A 20,948-nucleotide genomic window follows, 5' to 3' on the forward strand; every position below is an offset into this window, starting at 1 on the left:
GGGCTGAGAGAGTTGGGGGGGGTCAGCCTGGAGAAGAGAAGGCTCCGGGGAGACCTTAGAGCAGACTCCCAGGGCTTAAAGGGGGGACAGGAAAGGTGGGGAGGGACTCTGGATCAGGGGTTGGGGTTAGGATGAAGGGTGATGGTTTTAAACTGGCAGAGAATAGATTTGAATTAGATGTAAGGAAGAAATTCTTCCCTGTGAGGGTGGTGAGGCGCTGGCCCAGGGTGCCCAGAGCAGCTGTGGCTGCCCCCTCCCTGGAAGGGTTGAAGGCCAGGTTGGACGGGGCTGGGAGCCCCCTGGGCTGGGGGAAGGGGGCCCTGCCCGGGCTTTAAGGTCCCTTTCAACCCAAACCAGTCTATGGCTATGATATAACAATTGCTTTTTCTGCTGTTATTTTTGCCTTTTCCCATTCCGTTGCATTGGAAACATTTCAGCCCCGAAAAATCCTCCTGAAAAAAACAACAGGAAAACCACATACGCCCAGAGAAGCCACACTGCGCTGGCACTTTATCAACCCCCTCTCCATTTCCTCCCACCCCCGTTCGACCAAAAACTGCCTTCCAAAGAAATCCACCCCCTCCCCGGCAGCCCTCGGGGCCCACGGTCAAGGGCACCACCGATTTCGGGGCTGCCGGGGAGCATGCGGGATGCTCGGGAGCCCGGCCGGCAGCCGGGCAGCAGTTTGGGGGGGTTGTTGCTGGTTTTGGTCCACGTGAAGGGAGGGCTCCTTTCCCGGCAGGTCTGGTCGCAGCCCCCAGCGCATGCGAGGGCGACCCGGATGGGGAGAGACGCAGCCGAGGAGTCGCCGCATCCTCCGAGCGTTTCGGCAGCGAGATGCTCCGTCCGAGGTGCGCCGGCAGCTCTGCCTTCCCCGCGCTGCAGAGTCCCTGCCCGGCTGCCAGGGCGTCGGGGGCGGGGGGGGGGGGGGAGTCTCTTGGCAGAGCCCCCGCTGGCCTCTGTCCCCGGCGGAGCCGGTGTCGGGGTGCGGGATCCCGGGGTCCCCCCGCCAGCAGCCTAGTTTCGCCGGAGCGGGTGCCACATGGAGACGGGCTTCCTCAGCGTGGCCAGCATCTGGTTCCAGTGCGTGATGCCCATCCCGCTGGCCGCCGGGCCGATGAGGACGTGGCCCGTGTTGTCGGCGTGGCCGTCCTCGCCGCACTCGGCCACCGTCACCCGCAGGGACAGGTCCTGCCGGGGAGCACGGGGCCGTCACCACGGCCCAGCACTGCCAGCGCTCACCCCCCTCCCCTATATACGTATCCCCACACCCTCCCCAACCAGACAGGCACAGGCAAACATACCCCCAATGCTAACCCATACATACACATCCCTCTATACCCCCGCCCCATTCATACACATCCCCCCACACTTGCAAACTCCCTATGCTCACCCCCATACACAACCACACCCCATATACATACATCCTCCTATACCCCCCACCCTACACATCCCCCTACTTTCCCCACATCCCCCCAAACCCACATATGCACCCATCCACATACGCAACCATACCCTGCACATATGCATCACCCAACCCACACATACAAATTCCCCCCAACAGCCCCACCCCATACAAACACATCCCTCTATTCCCCATACCCCACGCATACATCCCCCCAAACCCTATATGCACATACATGGCCCCACCCTGCAGCTCCTACAATCCCCCCAGAACCCCTCACCCACCCCAAAGTCCTCAGAAGCACAGGGATTTGGGGACCCTGAGGAGCGATGGGATGTGGCCCCCCCTCCAGCCCCTTCCAAGCTGGGATGCGTCCGCTGAGCCGGGACAGACCTGGAGCACGATGGCCGGCACTGAGAAAATCATGGCCTCGTTGAACACGGGGTTGGTGTCGTCCCTCTTCACCGCCGTCTTCTTCTTGCTGATCTTCCTCCCGTCCTGCAGCAGGTACACCTTGACGAAGGGATCTGCTCGGGGTGGGGGGGGAGAGAAAAACCCGGGGGTCAGCCACGCGTCTCCCCTGTGATATGGGGGAAGCCATCTCTGGTGGACCTTCCCGGTACGGTCTGTCCTCAACGGGAGCCGCTCCAGTAAATATCTGCATAGCGTAGCAGGATGAAAGCCCCGCTCCAGCCCACAGAAGACCAAGGCACCCCTGGCCATCCCCCCCCCCACCCCGCCTGGCACCCCCTGCTCACCTGCGGTCACTTTGCCGTCGGTCCACACGAGGTTCTTGGCTTTGACCACCACCACCGTCAGGCGCTCGGCCGTGGGCAGGTAGCTCAGGGAGAGCAGGATCTCCCCCACTGTGTCCACTGCCTGCGGGACACAACGTCCCATCACCACCGTCCCCAGCCCAGCTGGGAGGAGAAACGCCCCCCCCCCCCCCCCCCCAAAAACACCTGGGTGTGATAGGTACCCCCCCCCCACCTCACCTTATTCATGTCCTGCAGGTAGAGCCAGGCGTTGAAGGGACGCGTGGGCAGGTCCAGGTCGGAGAGCTTGAGCTCGGCCACGCCGGTGCTGACGTTCCTCTCGTCCTCGTCGATGCCGAAGACAGAGAAGCGCAGGCTGTTCTCCTCCAGCGCCGCCGGGTCCAGCGGGATGGAGAACCGCTCGTCGAAGGCCACGGCATAGGCGTTCCGCTGAATCTGCCGCGGGGAAGGGGGGGGGATTGCCTCGATACCCGCCGGGTTTTTGGGGCCACATCCAACATCTGCCCCCCCCTTCTCTCACGGGGATTGCAAGGAGCGCATGGCTTTGGGGCGGCAAGGACAGGGCATGCCCCAGCCCAAGGGACCTGGGGAGTCCCAGCCTCGATGGGGACAAAAGTTATTTCCCACCTGACTGCAGCAGCCACTCGGCAATTGGGGTAGAAAACAGGGGCTGTGACCTGCCCCGTTGCCCATAAATTCTGTTAATTAAAAATGTAAAGTCAGTCTCGTGCTCTCAGATGCAAGAGCTGGGCATCCCCACGCCCTGGGAGCCCAGATCGGCCGCTCCGGGCTACGGGATTTGGCCGAGGGGCTGTAACCCCCAGCCCCTCTCCAAGCCGGGGCCAACGGGCTTCACAACCCCCTAACAGGGACGATGCTTTTTGCCAGACATCGTCTCTATGTCACGTCATTCACTTTGAGCAAACACAGCAGCAAGTCCCTGGGCCCCATCCTGCAGGGTGCTGGCCACTACCTGGTCCCAAAGCGCTGGTGGGGGAACTGCTCTGAAATCATGGCTTTAGAGACCTTTTTCTCCTCCTCCAGCCCTATTTCTTTTGGCTTCCGAGGTACCACACACACACACAAGGGCTTTGTCCTAAACGGCCCGGCGCTCTCGTGATGGGAAACCCGGATTGTGCGGAGCAAAGCGGAGCCACCAGCTCCCCACTGCCCAGGCAAAGGGATCCCGCTGCGGGACCAGCCCTGAACCCCTGGGGCTTCACCACCCCAAGAGCCACCCAGAGTCCCCCGCAGCGGTGGGGAGACAGTTCATCTCATCCCGAGGACCTTCCCACACCGTCTGTCTGTCTGTCTGTCTGTCCCCAGCAGTGCTCCATCCCTGGGATGAAGAGCACGAAGCAGCTACAAGGTGGTGCCTTCCACCAGCCCCCTCCTCGCACAGACAGACCCACGCTCTCCATTCGGACACCACCGACCCCCGGAGTCCCGGGGGATTAAAGTACTTCTGTGGGGAAAGCAGATCGGCAGCTGCCTGCTTTATAGCCCTGCTGACTGTCTGTCTGCAGCCAACATTGTATTTTGGGATCTCTGGATGAAAGGTACAACAGATACGTTAGCTGCTATTTAAAAAAACCCCAAACCAAAACCCATAAGTACTGTAAAGCACTAAAGGAAAAGAACCGAATGCGTCTTTATGACTTGTCTCAGGACAGCAAGAGAGGGTAAATAGTGCTGGTGAATTATAAATAATCATGCTAAATAATAAATATCTCCAGAGCATAAATAAAGAGCCTGGTCTTTGGATGGAGAAATGGTCTTAAAAGGGCACTGTGGAAATATTTCAAAGGCAGTGGTTTTGTGCTCGCTAGAATGGTACCTCCACTCCCGTGGCAAGGTTACTTTAGTGGGATGAGGCTTTCTGCTCCTTTCTGGAATATCCTGATTAACTCAAACCGGCTGACCCTGAGCTTTGCAAAAAGCAGGTGCTGAAAGAAAATCGAGGCTCCTGCTTCTTGAGAGCAGCTTCTGAGGCACTTAAAAAGGGAAGTTTTTCCCCCAAAACACCGCTGGCTGCTCTGGCCCGGCCGGTGCAGCTGCCCGGACCTTTGGCCACCGCGTCCCGCATGGGCAGGGAAAGCATCACGGCTGCTGCAGAAGGGAGAGGCGGCTGCGGGGCACGGCGCTCGGGCACGACACCGGCAGCACGTGCCCAAAGCGCTGCCTCTCCCCAGATCCCACCCCAGACCACTTCCACCACCTCCCGCAGCAGCCCCGGCCCCGGAGCAGGGGAAGCCGAGCAGGAAACCTTGCCGCAAGCCACGCTCGGAGACAAAGTCATCACACATCCCAGCCAAGAGGGAGAAATTTCTGCCTCTGCCAGGTCTCTGATGCACAAACCCATCCGGGGCCCCCCCCTACACTGCAGAATGCTGATCCCCGCCGAGCAGGGCTATAGAAATCCTGCGCCACCCACCCCCAGCCCCAACGTGCCCGCACCTCCCTACCCCCAAGGCCCCACCGCTCTCTTGGGGAGCTTGGCCAAGGGATGCTGCGACCCAAAAGCACAGGCTGCAGCGGGCACGTGGCGAGCAATGCCACGCGTGGGGTGGGGGGGTTTGTGCAAGGAGGGGTGAGCGGCTCACCCGGGAGATGCCGACGATCTGCTCGGCCGGGAGCAGGCTGATGCGCATGAAGCAGGACTCGAAGCGAGCGTCCTCCTTCTCCAGCAGGTCCTTGCCCTGCAGCAGCGTCACGTGCAAGGTGGCCGCCTTCCCATCGTACTCCATGGAGACCTCCACCTGCCCCACCGTGAAATCCTGCCCGAAGTTGTTCCCGATGGAGGAGATGGAGCTGAGCGAGTCGGCCGAGATGGATTTCTTCAAGGGGCCGTAGGGGGCCAAGCCCAGGTCTTTGCTCATCAGCTCCAGGGTCCCCAGCTCGTTAATGCTCTCGAAGGTGTCGTCCGCCCGCAGGCTGGTCTTGCGGATGGGCGAGGTCTTCTCCAGCGCCTTCTGCGAGCCCGGGGCCATCCCTCGCTGCCAACAGGGAAAGGAAAACCAGGTGATGCGACCCCATCCCTTCACACGAAGCCGGGGACAGCTGGGATTCACTGCCGCCGTTTTGGACGCCTTATCAGCCCCTGCTTGGCCTCGAGGTGCCGTGGCAGCAAACCCTGCACCTCCTGCAGCTCCCGAGCCCTGTTTAACAGCTCCACGGTGATCCCCCCAAACTCTCCCGCAGCACCAGCTCACTGCCCACGGCGTTCCCCCCGCCCCCGGCGAGAGGAGGACGCAGGTGATATTTCTGCCCCTCCAGCAGCTCGTGTGTCGCGAAGGGAAAGGAGGTGAGCCAAACTTTCCGCCCTTTTACCTTGTGTTTGACGTCCGAATACGCCGCCCCGTACTTTTGCTCCAGGTATCGGTAGTCGTAGTTGGGGAAGGGGGAAGGTGCCGGGTAGCTGCCGGAGCGCCAGAGCTTCCAGAGGTTGACGGCCGCGATCCCCAGCAGCACCAAGGCGCCGGCGGCGTAGATGCCGATCTCCCACCGAGGCGGGCTCGCGGCGACTGCGCGGGGACAAGAGGCACCGTGAGCCGGCCGCGACCCCGGGGCAGAGGCTTCGTCCTCTGCTGCTTCCACGCCAGAAGCTCGGCTCTAAGCTGTGAGGACGGGACCGGCCTCGGGGGCGGTGGGGGGATAAACCACAGGGTCCCACACTTGGGCGGGTTGTGAATGGCGTCAGGCAGCGGCTGTGTGAGCCAAACCCCCCCCCCCCCCCCGCCCCAGTCCTCACGCTTCGCTTTCCCAGGAGGTGAAGCACACGTGTATTTTAGCCCTGCTCCCCAGCAAACCAGGGATGTCGGTGAATTGCTGCAACACCCCCAGGGGTGCTGGGGGGGGGGGGTCCTGTCACCAGCTACGGAGCTGCCCCGCTCGCAGATGCGCTCGGTGCACGTCTGCATCGCCCCTTCCACCACAGGGAAACGCTTGCTGCTGCCTGGTTTCCCACGGGCTGGGGATGCCAAGAAAATCCAGAAATAGGAAAAAAAAAAAAAAAAAAAAACAAACCCCAAAACCACAAACCAAACAGAAAGCTTTTGGAAACAGGGGCAAAACCCCACAGCTGCTGCTGCTGTGATCCAGGGAGGAGAAAGCCCGAGCTTGTGGCTGCAAAGCGGGGAGGACCCGACAAGCCCTGTGATGGTACATTGAGTGGCTGCTGCTGCATTGCACCAGCCTCCATCACACCAGTGACTGAACCAACACCAATCACTCAGTGTATCACAAAAAAAGGGGAGAGAAAAAAAAAAAAAAAAAAAAAGAAAATAAAAAAGAAAAGAAGCAGCTTTCTCATTACAGAGCGCTGCCGGGGAGTCCTCCCGCGTCACACCACGGCACTCCCTCCTTCAGCAGCAGCTTCAGAGCCAGAAAAAGCCCAAACCAGGCTTATTCCCACATCACATCCGAGCAGAGGGACAACCCGCTGCTCCCTCCACCTCCCCAAACCTCCTCTGGCAGGAGCCAGCAAAGGGATGTATCAAAAGGAACCAACTATTCGCACGCAAAGCGCCAAGCTTTGACCCCTCCGGAGGGCCAGGAGCAGCCCAGAGGGGTCCCGTGGGGTGAAGCCGCAGGGTGGGAGCCAGGTCCTGCTTCCTCCACCCCAAGCCCCTGCAAAGGTCCGTGATTGATCCCCCGCATCCCCGGCTGAGGACGCTGGGGGAAGCGTCGCAGCTCTTTAGAGCACCCCTGTGCACGGAGGTTTTCGGTGCCATCCAGCTCCAAGGAGTTCACATGCTCCTGCTGCAGCAGGGGGGCAAAACTGGGGCAGAATAACCCTTTCCTGACTCCTACTGCTGAATAACTCCAGGCACAAACCCCAGCTGAGCTGGAAACCTGCTTCCTACCCATCCCTGCCCATTTTATAGTGCTGAGCACCTAATGTTGGAAAGCTTTGGGCTTTAAAGGGTTCTACCCTTATATTAAGAAACTAAACCCTCTGTGCAAGTGCCACCAAGGGTTCCTCCTGCAGAATGCAGTGAGGATCAGCAACCCCTCCCGAGAGCAGCTCGGCGCGAGCCCCGGCCAGCTCTGCCCCCAGAACCCCCTCCCCCGGGGCTTGGCTCAGAAGTACTCACCGCTTACGCGGTATCTGCTTATGTGACCGTTGTCCATGGCAAACGCTCCCCACTAGCGAGACAGCCTGCAATGCGTGAGACAACAGGTTAGAATAAAGGGAAAACATTTAAAAATAGCCGCCTTCTGATTTTTTTTTTTTTTTTTTCGCAGGGATGCTAAATAGCTGCTCGCCCTCCATCACTCCTAGCCTCGGCTCCCCTGCCAGGCACACAGCAAACGTGCGCTAAAGCACCTCAGGCACTAACCGAGTTGCCAAAGAAGGAACTGAAAACCGCACGGGAACGGGGAGAGTGGCTGCACCGAGACGCAGAGCTGCATGATTTACCTCGGGAGTATTTAACAGGTGATATTTTCAATCGCTCTTTGTGGGGATGTCTTCCCTCCCGGAGCCCTTCAAGCCCTTTGCTGCTTTTCTAATCTCTTTTCCAGTTTAAATCTCGCCTTTGCCCTCCACAGCTTTCCCCAGCCTCACCGAGGGGCTGCTCTGTGCCCGTGGCTGAGCCGTGGCCACGTGCAAGAGGAGCAGCCCCATTTCTGGGTCGCTGCAGGGTTTAGATGATGCTGTTCCCCAGGAATCGATTCCTGCAGCAGGGAAGCTCGATCGCCTTCCTTCCCGAAGGGGTTTTCCCAGGTGAGTTGTACGCGAGATTCATCCCAAACACCAGGAGGCTGCTCATCTGAGAGGTCCCGGCGAAGGCATCGCGTGATGCCGATGGGGATTTATCCAAGCCAGGTATTTCCCACTCTGCAAAGGGGGTTTGGGATGCCCCGCAAGCACCCAACAAGCTAATCCAGCACGAACCGAGCCAGCTCCCTCTTCCTTTCCTGGCGCCTGTGCTGGGAGATCACGGACCACGGTCCATTGATGTGATCCCCAGACCACAATCCCCCCAGCCCATCTTCAGCACCGCACTTAAAATCTCCCCCCAAACCCTCCCCAGAACTCCCACAGCCCCGCAGCCCACTCGTGCAGGAGGAAGAGCCGGATTTGCCTCAGACAGACGGTCGCTCGGTGTTTAGGTACCACCTTCCAGCTCGCCTCGGATGCTCGCACATTCAGGCACTGTCGGGGTGATCGACCCCCCCAACCATCCAGGCTTGGATTTTAATAAGCAGAGGTGGAAATTGCAGTGCATTAGAGCTAAAGTACCAGCCACGCTGGCCTGACGTGGCTGGGGGCCCAGCCCTGGGACAACCGCAGGAGGGGGGGTTTCTCACTGTAATCGAGTCACTAACCCAAAAGGACAGCAAGGCTGGGACAGGGCCAGGAGATGTCCCTCCTGTCCCCCAGCCGCCTTCCTCAGGCATAAACCTCCCTGTGCAATGGATAAACAATCAGTAATATCTTGGCCAAGAACGTGCTACACTCATGTCATATATGGACTGAGCTCAGCTTAAGGGACACTTTGCAGTTTAGTGCTGGAAGCCCACATTGACATCTTAATAGTGCAACACTATAGAGATTTACCCAAAACAGCCTCTTTTGATGTACTGAAAAACTATTCTGCCTAAGTAGCAGACTCCATTTCTTTCGCTATTTCCTGGTGGCTTTTTTGAATGTGAAAATACAGAAGTTTTCAGGACCAACTTTCTCTGCAGAAGGGAAAACATCCCTTTTAAAAACCCTCCATTTTCCAATTTTCCGTTTCTTTCAAAGCTTTTCCCCCAAAACATCCTTTCCTAATGAGCTCTAAGCAGCAACTTAAGCAGATTTCCAAGGTATCATCCAGAGAGACACAAACTGACTGCAGTGTTCAGCATAGGAATTAAATTAGGTGGTATTTTCTTGTTAGCAAAACAGTATCAGCCTTTCCTGAGTGAAAAAATGAAGGTGCAAAGCGCTCGGGGAAGGGATTTATTGCATTTTATGTTAACTAAGCTCTTCCCTGTGAGCATTTCACCAAGATGCTCTGTTGTCCTCCCAACCTGCCTTTCAAATCTCTTCCTGGGAAACCAAATCTGAGGGATTAGGAAGGGACAGGCACCTCTCCTACTGCCGGCAGCACAGGGACGGCTGGTTTTCCCCTCTGCTGAGTGATGGGGCAGCTTCGTTTTCCTGGCGAGGTGCTGCAGAGCTCGGGATACCTTTCCCTGCTTGGGGGGATGATAAAATGGCTCAACGTGGGGAGAGAAACAGCAATGAAGCCACGCGTCCCCTCTGGAAGAGGGGGGACCTCCCCCCTGCCTTAGAGGGGTTTGGCACCTCGCTGCTGCTCTGGCATCGTGGCAGTCCGAGGGACAGCTCGCGCAGAGATGCTGGTTGCTGGTCCCAGAGCACTCACAAGCCAAGTTATAAAGCGCAGCAGCGATCTCCGTGTTCATCCTTTCCTTCTTGCCCTAACCCAGACACCAATCAAAGCCCAGTGTTTCAGCTGAGACCGGGCTAAACTCTTCTCCCTGCTGAGCTGGGCCCTCCAGCAGTGCCCCTCCTCTCCTCCAGCACCGGCCCTGCTGCTCGCACGCAGCCGCCCCGGGCTCTGAGCAAGGCTTTTCCAGCCTTTTCCACCCCTCTCCTCCCCACGGGGAAAGCCCTGTCTGGCCTCGATCTGCAAGGCAGAAAAGTAGGACTAAGTCTGCTGGTGGCACGTTTGTCAAAAAAAAAAAAAAAAAAAAAACAAACCAAACCCACCCACATCCAAAACTTCCCAAAACACAGATTTGGGCTCTGCCCCTTGTTCATGCTTGACCCCAAACTCGCTCACCGATTGCCCTCCTCATCCCACCACTGGAGCTGTGGGAGACAAAGCTGCCACTGCCCTGGCAGACCCAGACCTCAGGCAACAAGCAGTGCACCAATCCTACCCGATTTACACCCAAAGATGATGACCCTGCACTATCCTGCATCTCCCATGGCCACGAGGCTCCGCATGGGAAACGCCAGCTTTGCAACCGGCAAAAGTCCAGATCCTCCCTAACGCCTGTCGCTGTGTTTTACCTGGGCAGGTAAAAATCACCGTGAGCAGGAAAAATAATCTTGGGGGGCTCCAGGTAGAAGCGCGGGGTCCCTCCTCGCAGGCTCCGGCATTAGCTGAGCAGCAGCAGCGTGGTTGCTCCCCAGCTGTCCCCGAGAGGGGAGAGAAATGCAGCAATTTCCGAGTTAACCCAGGCGAGGAAGCAGCAGTGACTGTGCAGCAGAGAGTCTCGGGGAGCCCCAGAGCTCCCCACGGATTTGGAGTTCAGCGGGGATGGCTCCTGGATCCCAGCAGCTCCCGGCAGCGATGGGGCACAGGCTGGGATGCTTCACTGCAGGAGATCTGAGGTCGGCTCCCAAGCTTTGCCTCCTTCCCCTTGCCCCGGGGGGGCCTGGGGGCTGCGCCTCCTCCTCACTAGTGCGATGAGTCGGGCGGTCTCTGCACCCTCCAGGGACGGGTACGCTCTCCCAGCTGGCCAGACGCTCCTGAAGGTTTTGCTCTAACCCATCCCAAACCCCCCCCCCCCGGGAAAAGCAGGGGAGGAGAATCCCTCCCTGCCCCCCCCCGCCCGGGAAGCGTTTCCCAGCCGGTTTCTCCCCCCCAGGGCTTGGGGGGGGGTGGGACCGGCGGCCGCCGCGGCTCTGCCCGGGGGCTGCAGCAGCGCGGGGCTGGAGAGGAGATGCTGGGCTCTGCTCTCCCCTCGGGCAGCAGGTCTGGAGCAGGGGGGGGGCTGCAGAGATCTCTCGCTCCCATTTGCCTCCCTGGCCCTCAGCCCCGCAGGCTGGCAACTTTCCTTGGGAAGTTGCCGTGGGGAAAAACCCCAAACCACACCACTCAACCCCCCCCCCCAAATCCACCCCAAACCCCACCAAGGAGCGGGGAGGGATGCTGCCATCACCGCCCCCCCCCCCAACCCCCGCGCCGCGTGTGAACCCCGGCGGCGTGCACCGACACCCCCCCCCCCGTTGTCACCCGTGTCACATCCCCCGGGGCTTGACCACGACCCCCGCCTGGTTCCTGTTCCCGTCCCCCCCCCCCGGGCAGAGCCGCCCACCCTGCGCGCCTACAGGCAGGGAGCTCCGCGGGATCCGACTCACCGCTCGTTTGGGGTAAAAAGGTGCATTTTCCGGCCGATGGCGGGGGGGGGGGGGGAACGACGCGGCCGCCGGAGCGGGGGCTGCGGGCGGTGCCGCCCCGTGCTCGGGTTGGGGGGGGGGGGGGATTGGCCCCGCCCCGCTGCCCGCCCCCCCAGCACCCCTCCCGCCGGGGTGAACCGGGGACGGCCTCTGCCTCGCCCCCCCCCCCCCCGGGTTTGGGGCTCCCCAGGCCGAGCGCGGCCGCGCAGCATCCGCAGCCCCAAATCCCACCTCCCGCTGCCCAGGGACCCCCCCCCTCCACCCCGCTGCCTCTGGCCTTCAGCTCTTCCTCCCTCTCCCAAGGAACCGGGTTAGTTATTCCCCCCCCCACCCCCCAAAGGGTGCTGCTCTCCTCCCTAAAGCAGATCATCTCCCGGGGGGGGGACGACACGGACCCCTGGGTCCTCACCCGTCCCTTTCTCGGGCTTCCAGGCTGCTCCTCGCTCCCGCCGCGATGGGAAGGGCAGCACCAGCCTCCTCCCTCCTCAGCCGGGGGTGCAGGGACACGGGAGGGGTCCCGGCCGATCAAGGTGGGGGGTGTGTGTGTGTGTCCAGCCGCAAGGTTTCGGTTCTGCCTTTTCATAAAGAAACCCCATCAGTTCTCCTCTCCCTCGCCGCAGCAGAAAGCGAAGCCTCTTCTCAAAGCCCCCACGCGGCATTTTCGCACGGGACTTGGCCCAAAAATCCCTTTCAGCAGTTTGGAGCCCGAAAGCTCAGTGCCCCAGCGATGGAGAGCTTCCCCTCTCACCACCCCGCTCTCAGCCACCTCACTTCGAATGCCAGACCACCGTCCCAGGGGGGCAAGGCGGCATTTCCAACAGCCAGGGAGTCACACTGTTTGAACTGGAGAAAACGGAATAATCGCAGTTTTGAGGGGCGGGGGGGGGAGGGAAAAACCCATGCAGCCCAAGCAAAGACCACAGAGCAGCGTGACACTCCAGAAGACCTTTAACTCCCAGGAACAGCCGCCCCGTCCAGCAGCAGGGCCAGCACTGGGAGATGGGCCCCTGATTTTCCTGGCAGGGAATGAATTTTCAGGGAGAAAACAGACCAAGTTTTGAGCCTAACCCCAAAATGCTGCCTGGGTGGGAAAGGAGCCTCACCCTGCGGGCAAGGGTCCTTTTCCACGGGCACTGGGCTTCCCAGCCCAGCCGGGACTCAGGCTTTTCCAAAACGCAGCCCTTCCCCTGGGTGTGTAAAAACGAGTTGGAAAAGGAGCAAAGCCCTGGCTGCCTGCCCCAGGTGCCAAGGCTCACCTGCAGCAGACTGGAAGCGACATTCCCAGGGGACGGGACACCAGCACCCTCTTGCGGGGCCACCCCAGGGCTCCAGCTCGGGGCCCGCAGAGACCCCAGTTTGGCACCAGAAGCTTTATCCAGCCTCACGCAGCCACCAGCCAATCTATTAAACATCAGTTTCCCATCGCTAACAAATGGCATGAGTTTGTCATCAGCCTCGTGCTTAGGTCAGGCCTCAGGTAACTGTGAGGATAATTAACAGCAACTCGGCGATGCAGACTGATAAACCCTTCTAATGACCAGCACACAAGCAGTTCAGCTAGCAGCATGCAGCCCTTGTGGGATTTTTGCCCCCCCCCCCCCCCCCCTTTTTTTTTTTAACTGGCCCGTCTCTGCTTCTGGGCACATTCAGCCAGGCCACTATGCGGGAAAGCTGCTTATTCTTGGTCCAAGTACTCCTGGAAAAGCTCCTGACAATACTGTGTCAGAAACATGACTCCAAAAACATCACAGAGGCCCTAAGGCCAGCAACAGGACCACAAAGTCACAGGCCAGGTGGAAAAAAAAAGACAGCAGAGAGTCTTCTGCAGCCCTGGCTGGTATTGCTGCCTCCAGCTGCAGGACAGGCAGCTGGAATAGCAACTGGGGGGAGAGGAAAGGGTGGCAAGAGGGACCCCGAAATTGGTGACACTCGGAGCTGCGGGGACCGCAGGCACAGCCTGCTTGCACTGCGCCGTTCTGACTGCCCGAGCCCGCGGAGCTTTGCTGTAAGCCCAGGCAGCGGGCACTTGCGCCTGGCACAATTAAGTAACGCTAATTGCTGACTAAACCCGAGGTGCCCAGAAGCAGCCGCCTCCCCCTGAGCCTTCACCCAGCGTGCAGACCGGCCGCGGCGCAGGGCCGGCACGGGGCTCTGCGGGGACACGGGGAAGGGAGTGAGGAAGGGGCTCCCTGGGCTGTGGGGCACGGGCGCTCCCCGTGCGGGCAGCTGGACTCCTCAGAGGCCAGCACCCCACTGTTAACAACCTGGAAGCACCCGAAATCCGTCCTTAACAAATGCAACAGCCCGCACAGGTGGGCTTGCGGGCCATCAATACCACGTACCTCAGAGCAGTGTCAAATCCCCTGCTAGCCTGCCTCTAAACCAAAGAGAAACCACTTACAAAAAAAAAAAAAAAATAAACCACCTCAAAGTAGTCACCCACAACAGCATTAGCTGAGCACATTTCTCACCCACACAACCATTCCCCTGCATTTTCCCCTTCCAAAGTCAGCAACTTACCTCTGGTAAATTGCACTACACATACTAGGGCATCCCCACAGGAGGAAGGTATCTCATTCCAGCTTTCTGACAATGAAGGTACATTAAGAAAATGCACAGCGAGATACAGATGTGTATAAAGGTGGGAAACTGCTGCCTCTTTCATCTCCATAGGGTTGGTCTCATCTTATGCCACCCCAAATGTAACTGAAGTGAGGCTCATCAGCTGTCCTTTCATCTTCTCCATATGAGGCTGCTTTTGAGTACTTCTCCGGGAGATGATCACAAAAGGATTCCTAAAGCCAGGCAAGATTGTAATGATTAGAGCTCACCTGCAATGCCAGCCATCAGTCTGTAAGGGAAGCACTGAGACTACAAAGATACGCAGCGCTGTGCATAGTCCAAGTCTGCTTTACAGCGGGAAGATCACCCTTGTAAATGTACTGCAAGAAGCGTGTCTGAGTTACAACAGTGGAGCAAGGGCCTGTAACACCCATTTCTCTGGAAATCTGGACAAGTTTGTTACCTTAAGGCCCAGCACCCATTACGGGCAGCATCAACGCAGCTGCCGGCCCTTCCACCAGAGGGGAATTCAGACCAACACACATTCCATGTGCGAGGAGACAAGAGAGAGAAACCACGAGCACGCACACATTGTACCAAAGAACACACCAGCAAACATCGCTTTATTACACCGGTTCAGTTATCCAGACTAACCATAAAAGCTGTTTAGATGGATGTAGACAAACAAGTCAGTGGTTTATGCGTTAGGTCAAAGCTCCAGAACTGTTACTAGGGAACAGATGCAGAATACCTAGAGTCCTAGCTATTCCTCACCCGTTGTTTCAAATGTACCTAAGGAGGTCTTTGGCGGGGAGGGGAGGAGGAAGGAGGTCCAGGGACTGACCCCCCCTGGTGTGCCTGCCACCACCCGAATCACGAGACAGACCCAGGAGGTTGTATTGCAAAGAGATCGAGGCGGGGGGCCACAGTGTTCATCAGCACAAACAGAACGGAGACAGACTGACCTGAGCCTCGCTCAGCTGGGACTGCACAAGCACAACACACTGGTATGAGCTACCGAACAATCAGGTCACAGTTCGTAAGACTGGTCTAAAGCTGGAACTAGAACGACTCTGGGTGGGTGGAAAGGCATAGAAATAAATACTTGCTCAACTCCGCACTCTCTGCCCGTTCCCAAACTTGTCAGCATCTAGTTACACAGCCATATACTCTTCACTACCTCACAGCAGCAAAATACTATCATTTCAGAGCAGCCGTTGAGCGACTATCCGCAGTACATTGTACATACTCGAGAAAGAAGCCTGGTGCTACTTCTCGCGTTGGTCACCCTCCTCTGCGTCTGCTAAGCAGCTGGGGCAGCCCCCAGCCCATCACCTCTCCTCCCCTTGTTGGGCTCTTCAGATGCCACCAAACGGCTCGATTAACTGAAGACTGCCCCACTGCTAAGGGCCCATTCTTTAGGGGGGTGGAAAGTATTTGGGTCGCTCTGTAAACAGGGGAGAAATGCAGGTTTTGGTTGTCGTTCACATACAAGACCAAAGCAGATCAGAAGTGCGGACGTTTGCTAGTCAGCAGCTCTGCAAGTCTCCTGCCACTTAAAAAGTTTGGGGTTGTACTGGAATTTTACTGGGGGTGCTTATGTTGCTTTCTTCTGGATAAACGCTTCCCTGAAAATACCCTTTAACAGCCAGATTAGATCACAGTATTTAAAAAGTGATACGGTTACAGTTACGTCAGTGCCTTAGACGCCAATGCAAAGGCTTAGAGCAGAGGTTACAAAATTGATGCTTAGTGTAGCACTTTACATTTTGGAATAATGACCCCCAAAAATATAAAAAATGCAGCCCAGGTTTCCAATTTCTTTTTCTAGATGCTGAGTCACCAGCAAAAACGCTGTCTAGCTTAGCCTGCAGACCTCCACTGCTACACAGCGCTCGGGGAAGAACGATGCACTCTGCCTCCGTTTGTTCTTTTGGCAGGGATGGCAGCACGTTAACAGCTATTTTTTGTGCGTGGCTGCAGAGAACGCCTTTTCCAGCTGGACTCGGGAGGCTGCTCAGCCCGGAGTTACCTCGGGAGGAAGGGGGCAGCTCTGAAGGATGGCAAAACTGGACGTGCCCCGTACAGCAAACACCAAGAATGAAAACCCCTTGGTAAGCAAACTAAAAGAGCTGACAGTAAGGCAAATAACTTAAGACTGATGGAGTAACTCCCAGTTTTCTGCCTGTAATACATTTTACTCCACGATGCGAAAGAAAGGCAGGTTGACCTTTCTTATTTATCCTTCCCTTACATTTAAGAGATGACCAAGACTAAAATTAAAAAAAAAAAAAAAAAAAAAAAGAGAACTAAGGAGAAGTTGTCTATCTCCCTAGTGCCTAGTGCTGTGATACAACATAAAACTATTGTAGGCTATTCTAGGATGTTGAAAGTCAGTTTAGAGAAAGGCAATAACCCCCGTACTACAGGGGCTGTAACAGTAGTGTACTGTATTACATTCTGTGCAAGTTACGCAACTTGTTCACAAGTTTCAGTTTATCTATGTTTATCTTGCTGCAGTTCTGTTAAGTGGTGGCTGAACACTACACAATCTTACTCCACAGCTCAAGGTAGTTTCAGCAGAAAAAAAAAAAAAAATTAATTTCCCGTGTCTGGTATCTGTACACTCCAAAACAAGTGTTCCTAATGCCCAAACGCCAAAATCGAAATCTCACAGTTTACTGGAAATAGATCAGCTAGATTCCCTTTGCGCTTTGTTTTAAAGCCCCTTGTCTCCAAACCTCGTCTTCAAGGAAGCCAGACACCACGCCTGAACGAAGATCCCATCTTGTCGCAACGGTGTTGGTTCTGACTTCCCTCTACACAGACTTTCTCCGACTCTGATTAGGTGTACTCAAGGAGAAAGGGTGTGTGTGTCAAAGTGACACCTTTTCCTCGAGAGGATTTTCACACGTTGAAAAGCTAACAATGAAAATTACAAGTTAGGTAGGATAAGGTTGAAACTGTCCACCAGGCCAACTTGAGCACTACAGGTTCCTTTTAGCCCTTCGCCTGTTGCTCAGAGTTTCCTCTCCCTTAGTTTGTTCCCATTTTGTTCATCCAGTATTGACGAGTGACCATCACCATTGCTCAAGCATTTGTCCTTTTCATATTTGTGCTCTTGCTTCTGTCGTCTTATCTCCTTATACCGCAAAGTGATGTCCCTAAAAAGAAAAGCAAACAGATGTGAACCAGTGATGTGAACAAGTAATTCCAATATCCATTAAAGACAGTAAGGCAAGCCTGTTCTGGATAAAAGTGCCCTGGGGGTAACTTAACCCACTTGAGCCTTTTGGCTGTAAAGTTCTAAAATTGCTGATGGCATTGATTCACTTGAAATTTGTGTTTCTTGCTAGTAGTCTGGCTATTATCACCTCTTTCAGCAGTGCTGAAAGAGCATGCTCAGCAAGAGCAACCACTGCAGTGACACTGGGCCTCCCCCATAGATCGGTGGAATTCTTTCAGCCTTGTGTGGCTGCTTTTCATTCACTTGCACAGAACAGCATCCAAACCAAAATGTTTAACTTCGCCCACTTGTCACTGACACTTGGACAGCTCGGCCAACTGCAGGACAGCCGACTGTTCTTGCAATGAAGCTGCAAGACATCTTAGTCTTGTCTAACTCGGAGCACAGGAAAGACAAAGCCCTGGTCTCGCCTGCCATCTTCACTCATCCAGGCAGACCAGGTGCAGTCAGGTACCACTGTTCACCTGCTTCTACGGCAACACCAGCACAAATAGTCCCACAAAGACCAACCAGAGGCTTGATCCAGGAAGTGCCAGGATCACGCACAGAAAGCTCCCTGATTATTTAATAATTCTTACACAAAAGCACTGCAGCTCCAGCTGTCCCAGGAGCCGTGATGGAGCTTGAGGAGGCCCTGAATGCTCATGACAGCACACGCCTGATGATGCGCTGTCGAACTGATGTCCAGAACGACTCCCCCCTCCCCAGCACACAGGCAAGACCGGAACATAGCAGCTCAGACACCGCTTACCGAATGAAGAAACGCCAGGCTGTCCAGGTGAGCACGAGCATAATCCCCAAGATCCAGCACTGGGTAATGTAGAAAGGAAGAGAAAGCGTGAGCGTATAGGGATCGTACTTCACAACAATCAGAAACTCCGTGGCAGTAATAGCAGCAACCAGCCATGCCTGCTGACCCAGTTTCTTATGGAACTTCCTGCAAAATAAATGCACAGATAAAACAAAGCTATTGCTATAAAATTAAGCAGAGACATATTTGTAAAGAGACAGCTGGTGATTTAATTCAGCTTTGCACAATTCTAAAAGTCTAGCTTGGATTACACATGTACTAAGGCTATGCAGGCTGACAACTTTCATGTTGGTGTTACTCAAGTTTCCTCTCAGAGGCTCTGAAAACACATGAAAAGTTAAACTTCATCATTATGTGATTCACGGAAGTATCCCCATTTTCAGGGTACTGGTAAATCCACATAAAACAATTATCTGACCAGCCTGAGATCAGCTCAGGTTCAGGGTACGGTATGAGACAGGAGATCTTCTCCTAGATTTCCTCTGCAAATATCAAGCCACACTGCCGTAACCATATTTAACTCCTATATAATTGCATTCTGAAACTTACTCTCTTCCCAAAAAGGTATTCAATGAGCTGTTACTAATGATCTCTGAACAGATTTTAAAAGAACGCATAACAACAAACAGGCAAGATACTGGAAGATGCACGGACAGCGTTTCAAGTCTAGGACAAGACAACCTTGGGGCAAATACATGATTAATACTTAATCCCCAGGGTTTATTTTTAAGCAGTACCAGACAAGTCAATGAGAAGCTACAGTGCTATGTACAAGTCTAGTGAAGGACTCATCAATCAGTAATGCTAGAAATTAAACTGCAGTAGAATCAAGACATCTATTCAGAGGCTCTATTTGCAGAGGGAGAGACTGGAAATACACCATTCGTCCGGGTCACCTAGTCCTTCCCGGGAGATATATAAACCCAGAATACCTATGGGCTGCCTGTCAGGAAAGCTCCTTACCCTCACAGGTAACAGCCTCCTGCTAGAAACCTGGGTAAGGTGCTAGACCCAAACCAGCTAGAGCCTCCGCTTCCTGACCCGGCCAGTTCACGCCATTTCCAGACTTGTCATTTTTGCAGCTTACTGACCTGACAGACCAGATGATTCATGTGTCAATAATCCAATGGGGTTCTGTCTGGGCAAAAGAACAAGCCCTCTTTTTATGCATCAGACTGCACTGCAATCCTACCCACCGCAGCACCACTGGTGCATGCAGATGTGCTATCCAACAGCCGAGTCAAGTACATCACTTCCCGCTTGGCAGACTAAATTTTTTTTCTTCCATTGCCCATCTTCTGAATCTAAAATGGGATTTTATTCCCATTAGAGCAAAGAACCAAGACAGAGCTTCTAGAAGTTGTATGGATTTTTTTTTTTTTTTAAGGGCATGACTTAATTAAATGTTTCCTGAAATCCAACTGATTTGAATCAAGGAAGACTGAACTTGATAAAAGTAATACCCTCAACCACCATAACCACCAACTGTTTCACCAGCAAGCACACACAACTAACTTTTCCCAACAGCCTTTGGATTGTATCTTTTATTTAAAAAACACACAAAGGAGCACTTTGGTGTACCTTCCTGTTAGCCCTAAACCTACTACCGTAACTGATTATTATGTCTCCTGAAACGAACCATGGAAATAGGAGCACCACCAACTAAACTTAAAGGTGGCTGTTTTTTGCCTTCTATTATTCCTTATTTTGCCTTTGTTCTACGTGCCTGCTTTAATCACAGGGAGCATCTGTTCTGCAGAGAGCCTTGCCCTCTCACTTAACCACAGTGTATTCTGAAGTACATTTTCCTACCAGGGCCTTTCTCTTTTGTCCAGCTGACTGTGTTACTCCATTCCTACCACAGTGTAAGACGTAAAGTGAAACACGCCCAGGAAGAATTTGGTGTAAAGTGGCAGAACTACTGGGGCAGGTCAGAGGAGGCAGGGAGCAAAGCGAGGTAACAAAGCCCCAGAGGGCTGGGGGAGAGGGATGGACACGTGAAGATGATCTCTGCATTACCTGTAAGACACTGCAGCGGTAGGGAACACTGCTCTGGCCAAGCGCTGCTGTGATGTGCAGCCTCCTGCCTGGCTGAGGCACCGGCTCCAGAAATGCTGGGATATTTAGCAGCCATGGAAGCCCTTTGGGCTGTGTTTTCTTGCTGGTTCTGCTGTACAGTGGGCAAAAGAGAAGCTACCTAACCAATCCCTGATCAGGATTTCCTTGGAGAGTGGCTGCTCTGCTAGGCAGACAAGCATGCCCGCCGCCTCCAGCGGGTACACTGCCCAGTTCAGAGCAAGCCCCGAGCACCTCCAGTAGTGCTGGGGCAGAGGGAGCTGCAACTGCACATTTGCTCCCAGTTTCTCTTCCCCTCTCTCAGATACAAGCAGCTGCACTGGGGAAAGCATCCTTCCTTCAGCAGGCGTTCTCCTGTTGCCCAGACATACCCGCTCCACTGCACTCCCTTGGTCCTCGCTATCTGGGAAGGGATCTAAGCATGAAGAGCAAACAGAGCTTCTCTTCCTTCTCCTGAATCCCAGGGCAGTCATTGGAAGTCAAGCACACGAAACATACAGTTTCTTAAGCATGAGGTCAGAGAGTCATATTTGATACCAATACGTAAGTTCAAACTACACAAGATCATCCAAATACACTGGAAAAAAACAGGATGTGGTAACACAGATGTAGGTTACTGCTGACACAGATGGAATGAGCGCATTCCATTTAAAAAAGTATCCCACCTAGACCAACTCAGATGAAGGCACTTCAGAAACTGCTCCAGGTGGTTCCTCTGGTATGACAGATTAAAAGGGCAGAAACCAGCCTTAACACATGGATAGACACATAAAATGAAATAGCAAATGTCCCACTGTGAACTCAAACTGTTGAGATGACTAGGTCAGCCTTCCACTTTGCTGAACTGGTTCTTCATTTGCCATTGTCTTCTTTCACTAGCCTATGACAGCACACTGACAAAAGAATCAAAGGTAACCCCAACAGGG

General features: G+C 55.0%; 2 protein-coding genes across 8 annotated transcripts in view; both read right to left on the bottom strand.

Moving 5' to 3' along the window:
- Positions 1-372: 372 nt before the first annotated feature.
- Positions 373-11,383, bottom strand: SYT12 (synaptotagmin 12). Of its 4 annotated transcripts, XM_042785623.1 has the most exons (9): positions 11,288-11,325; positions 10,214-10,336; positions 7,278-7,342; positions 5,512-5,705; positions 4,785-5,177; positions 2,401-2,616; positions 2,164-2,284; positions 1,799-1,932; positions 373-1,191 (listed from the first exon to the last, which is right to left on the bottom strand). In XM_042785623.1, the coding sequence occupies exons 3-9, from the start codon at positions 7,312-7,314 to the stop codon at positions 1,018-1,020; spliced, it is 1,269 nt and encodes a 422-aa protein (XP_042641557.1). In that variant the 5' UTR covers positions 7,315-7,342; positions 10,214-10,336; positions 11,288-11,325; the 3' UTR covers positions 373-1,017. The 4 variants fall into 4 exon arrangements, with proteins under 4 accessions (XP_042641557.1, XP_042641558.1, XP_032848997.1 ...); XM_042785624.1 differs by lacking the exon at positions 10,214-10,336 and having other exon boundaries at positions 11,288-11,383; XM_032993106.2 differs by lacking the exon at positions 11,288-11,325 and having other exon boundaries at positions 10,214-10,871.
- Positions 11,384-14,482: 3,099 nt separating this feature from the next.
- PTDSS2 (phosphatidylserine synthase 2) overlaps positions 14,483-20,948 on the bottom strand; it is a 41,064-nt gene continuing 34,598 nt past the window's right edge. For all 4 annotated transcript variants that reach the window (XM_042785316.1, XM_009973607.3, XM_032993105.2 and 1 more), the window contains exons 11-12: positions 17,887-18,072; positions 14,483-17,052 (exon numbers count right to left, since the gene is read on the bottom strand). In XM_042785316.1, the coding sequence (XP_042641250.1) occupies positions 16,908-17,052; positions 17,887-18,072 (331 nt within the window). In that variant the 3' untranslated portion in view covers positions 14,483-16,907. The remainder of the gene's footprint in view (positions 17,053-17,886; positions 18,073-20,948) is intronic.

Source organism: Tyto alba, unplaced genomic scaffold (genome assembly GCF_018691265.1).
Source record: "Tyto alba isolate M040663 unplaced genomic scaffold, T.alba_DEE_v4.0 Super-Scaffold_8, whole genome shotgun sequence".
Taxonomy (NCBI): Eukaryota; Metazoa; Chordata; class Aves; order Strigiformes; family Tytonidae; genus Tyto; species Tyto alba.

What these genes read in the sequence shown, in the direction of transcription:
- SYT12 (XM_042785624.1), bottom strand. Translation starts at nt 7,314, where the DNA reads ATGGACAACGGTCACATAAGCAGATACCGCGTAAGCG. An exon ending in ATTCGGACGTCAAACACAAG is followed by an intron (nt 5,178 to 5,511) that starts GTAAAAGGGCGG and finishes CCCTGTTGGCAG; the next exon opens with CGAGGGATGGCCCCGGGCTC. An exon ending in CGACGGCAAAGTGACCGCAG is followed by an intron (nt 1,933 to 2,163) that starts GTGAGCAGGGGG and finishes CACCCCGAGCAG; the next exon opens with ATCCCTTCGTCAAGGTGTAC.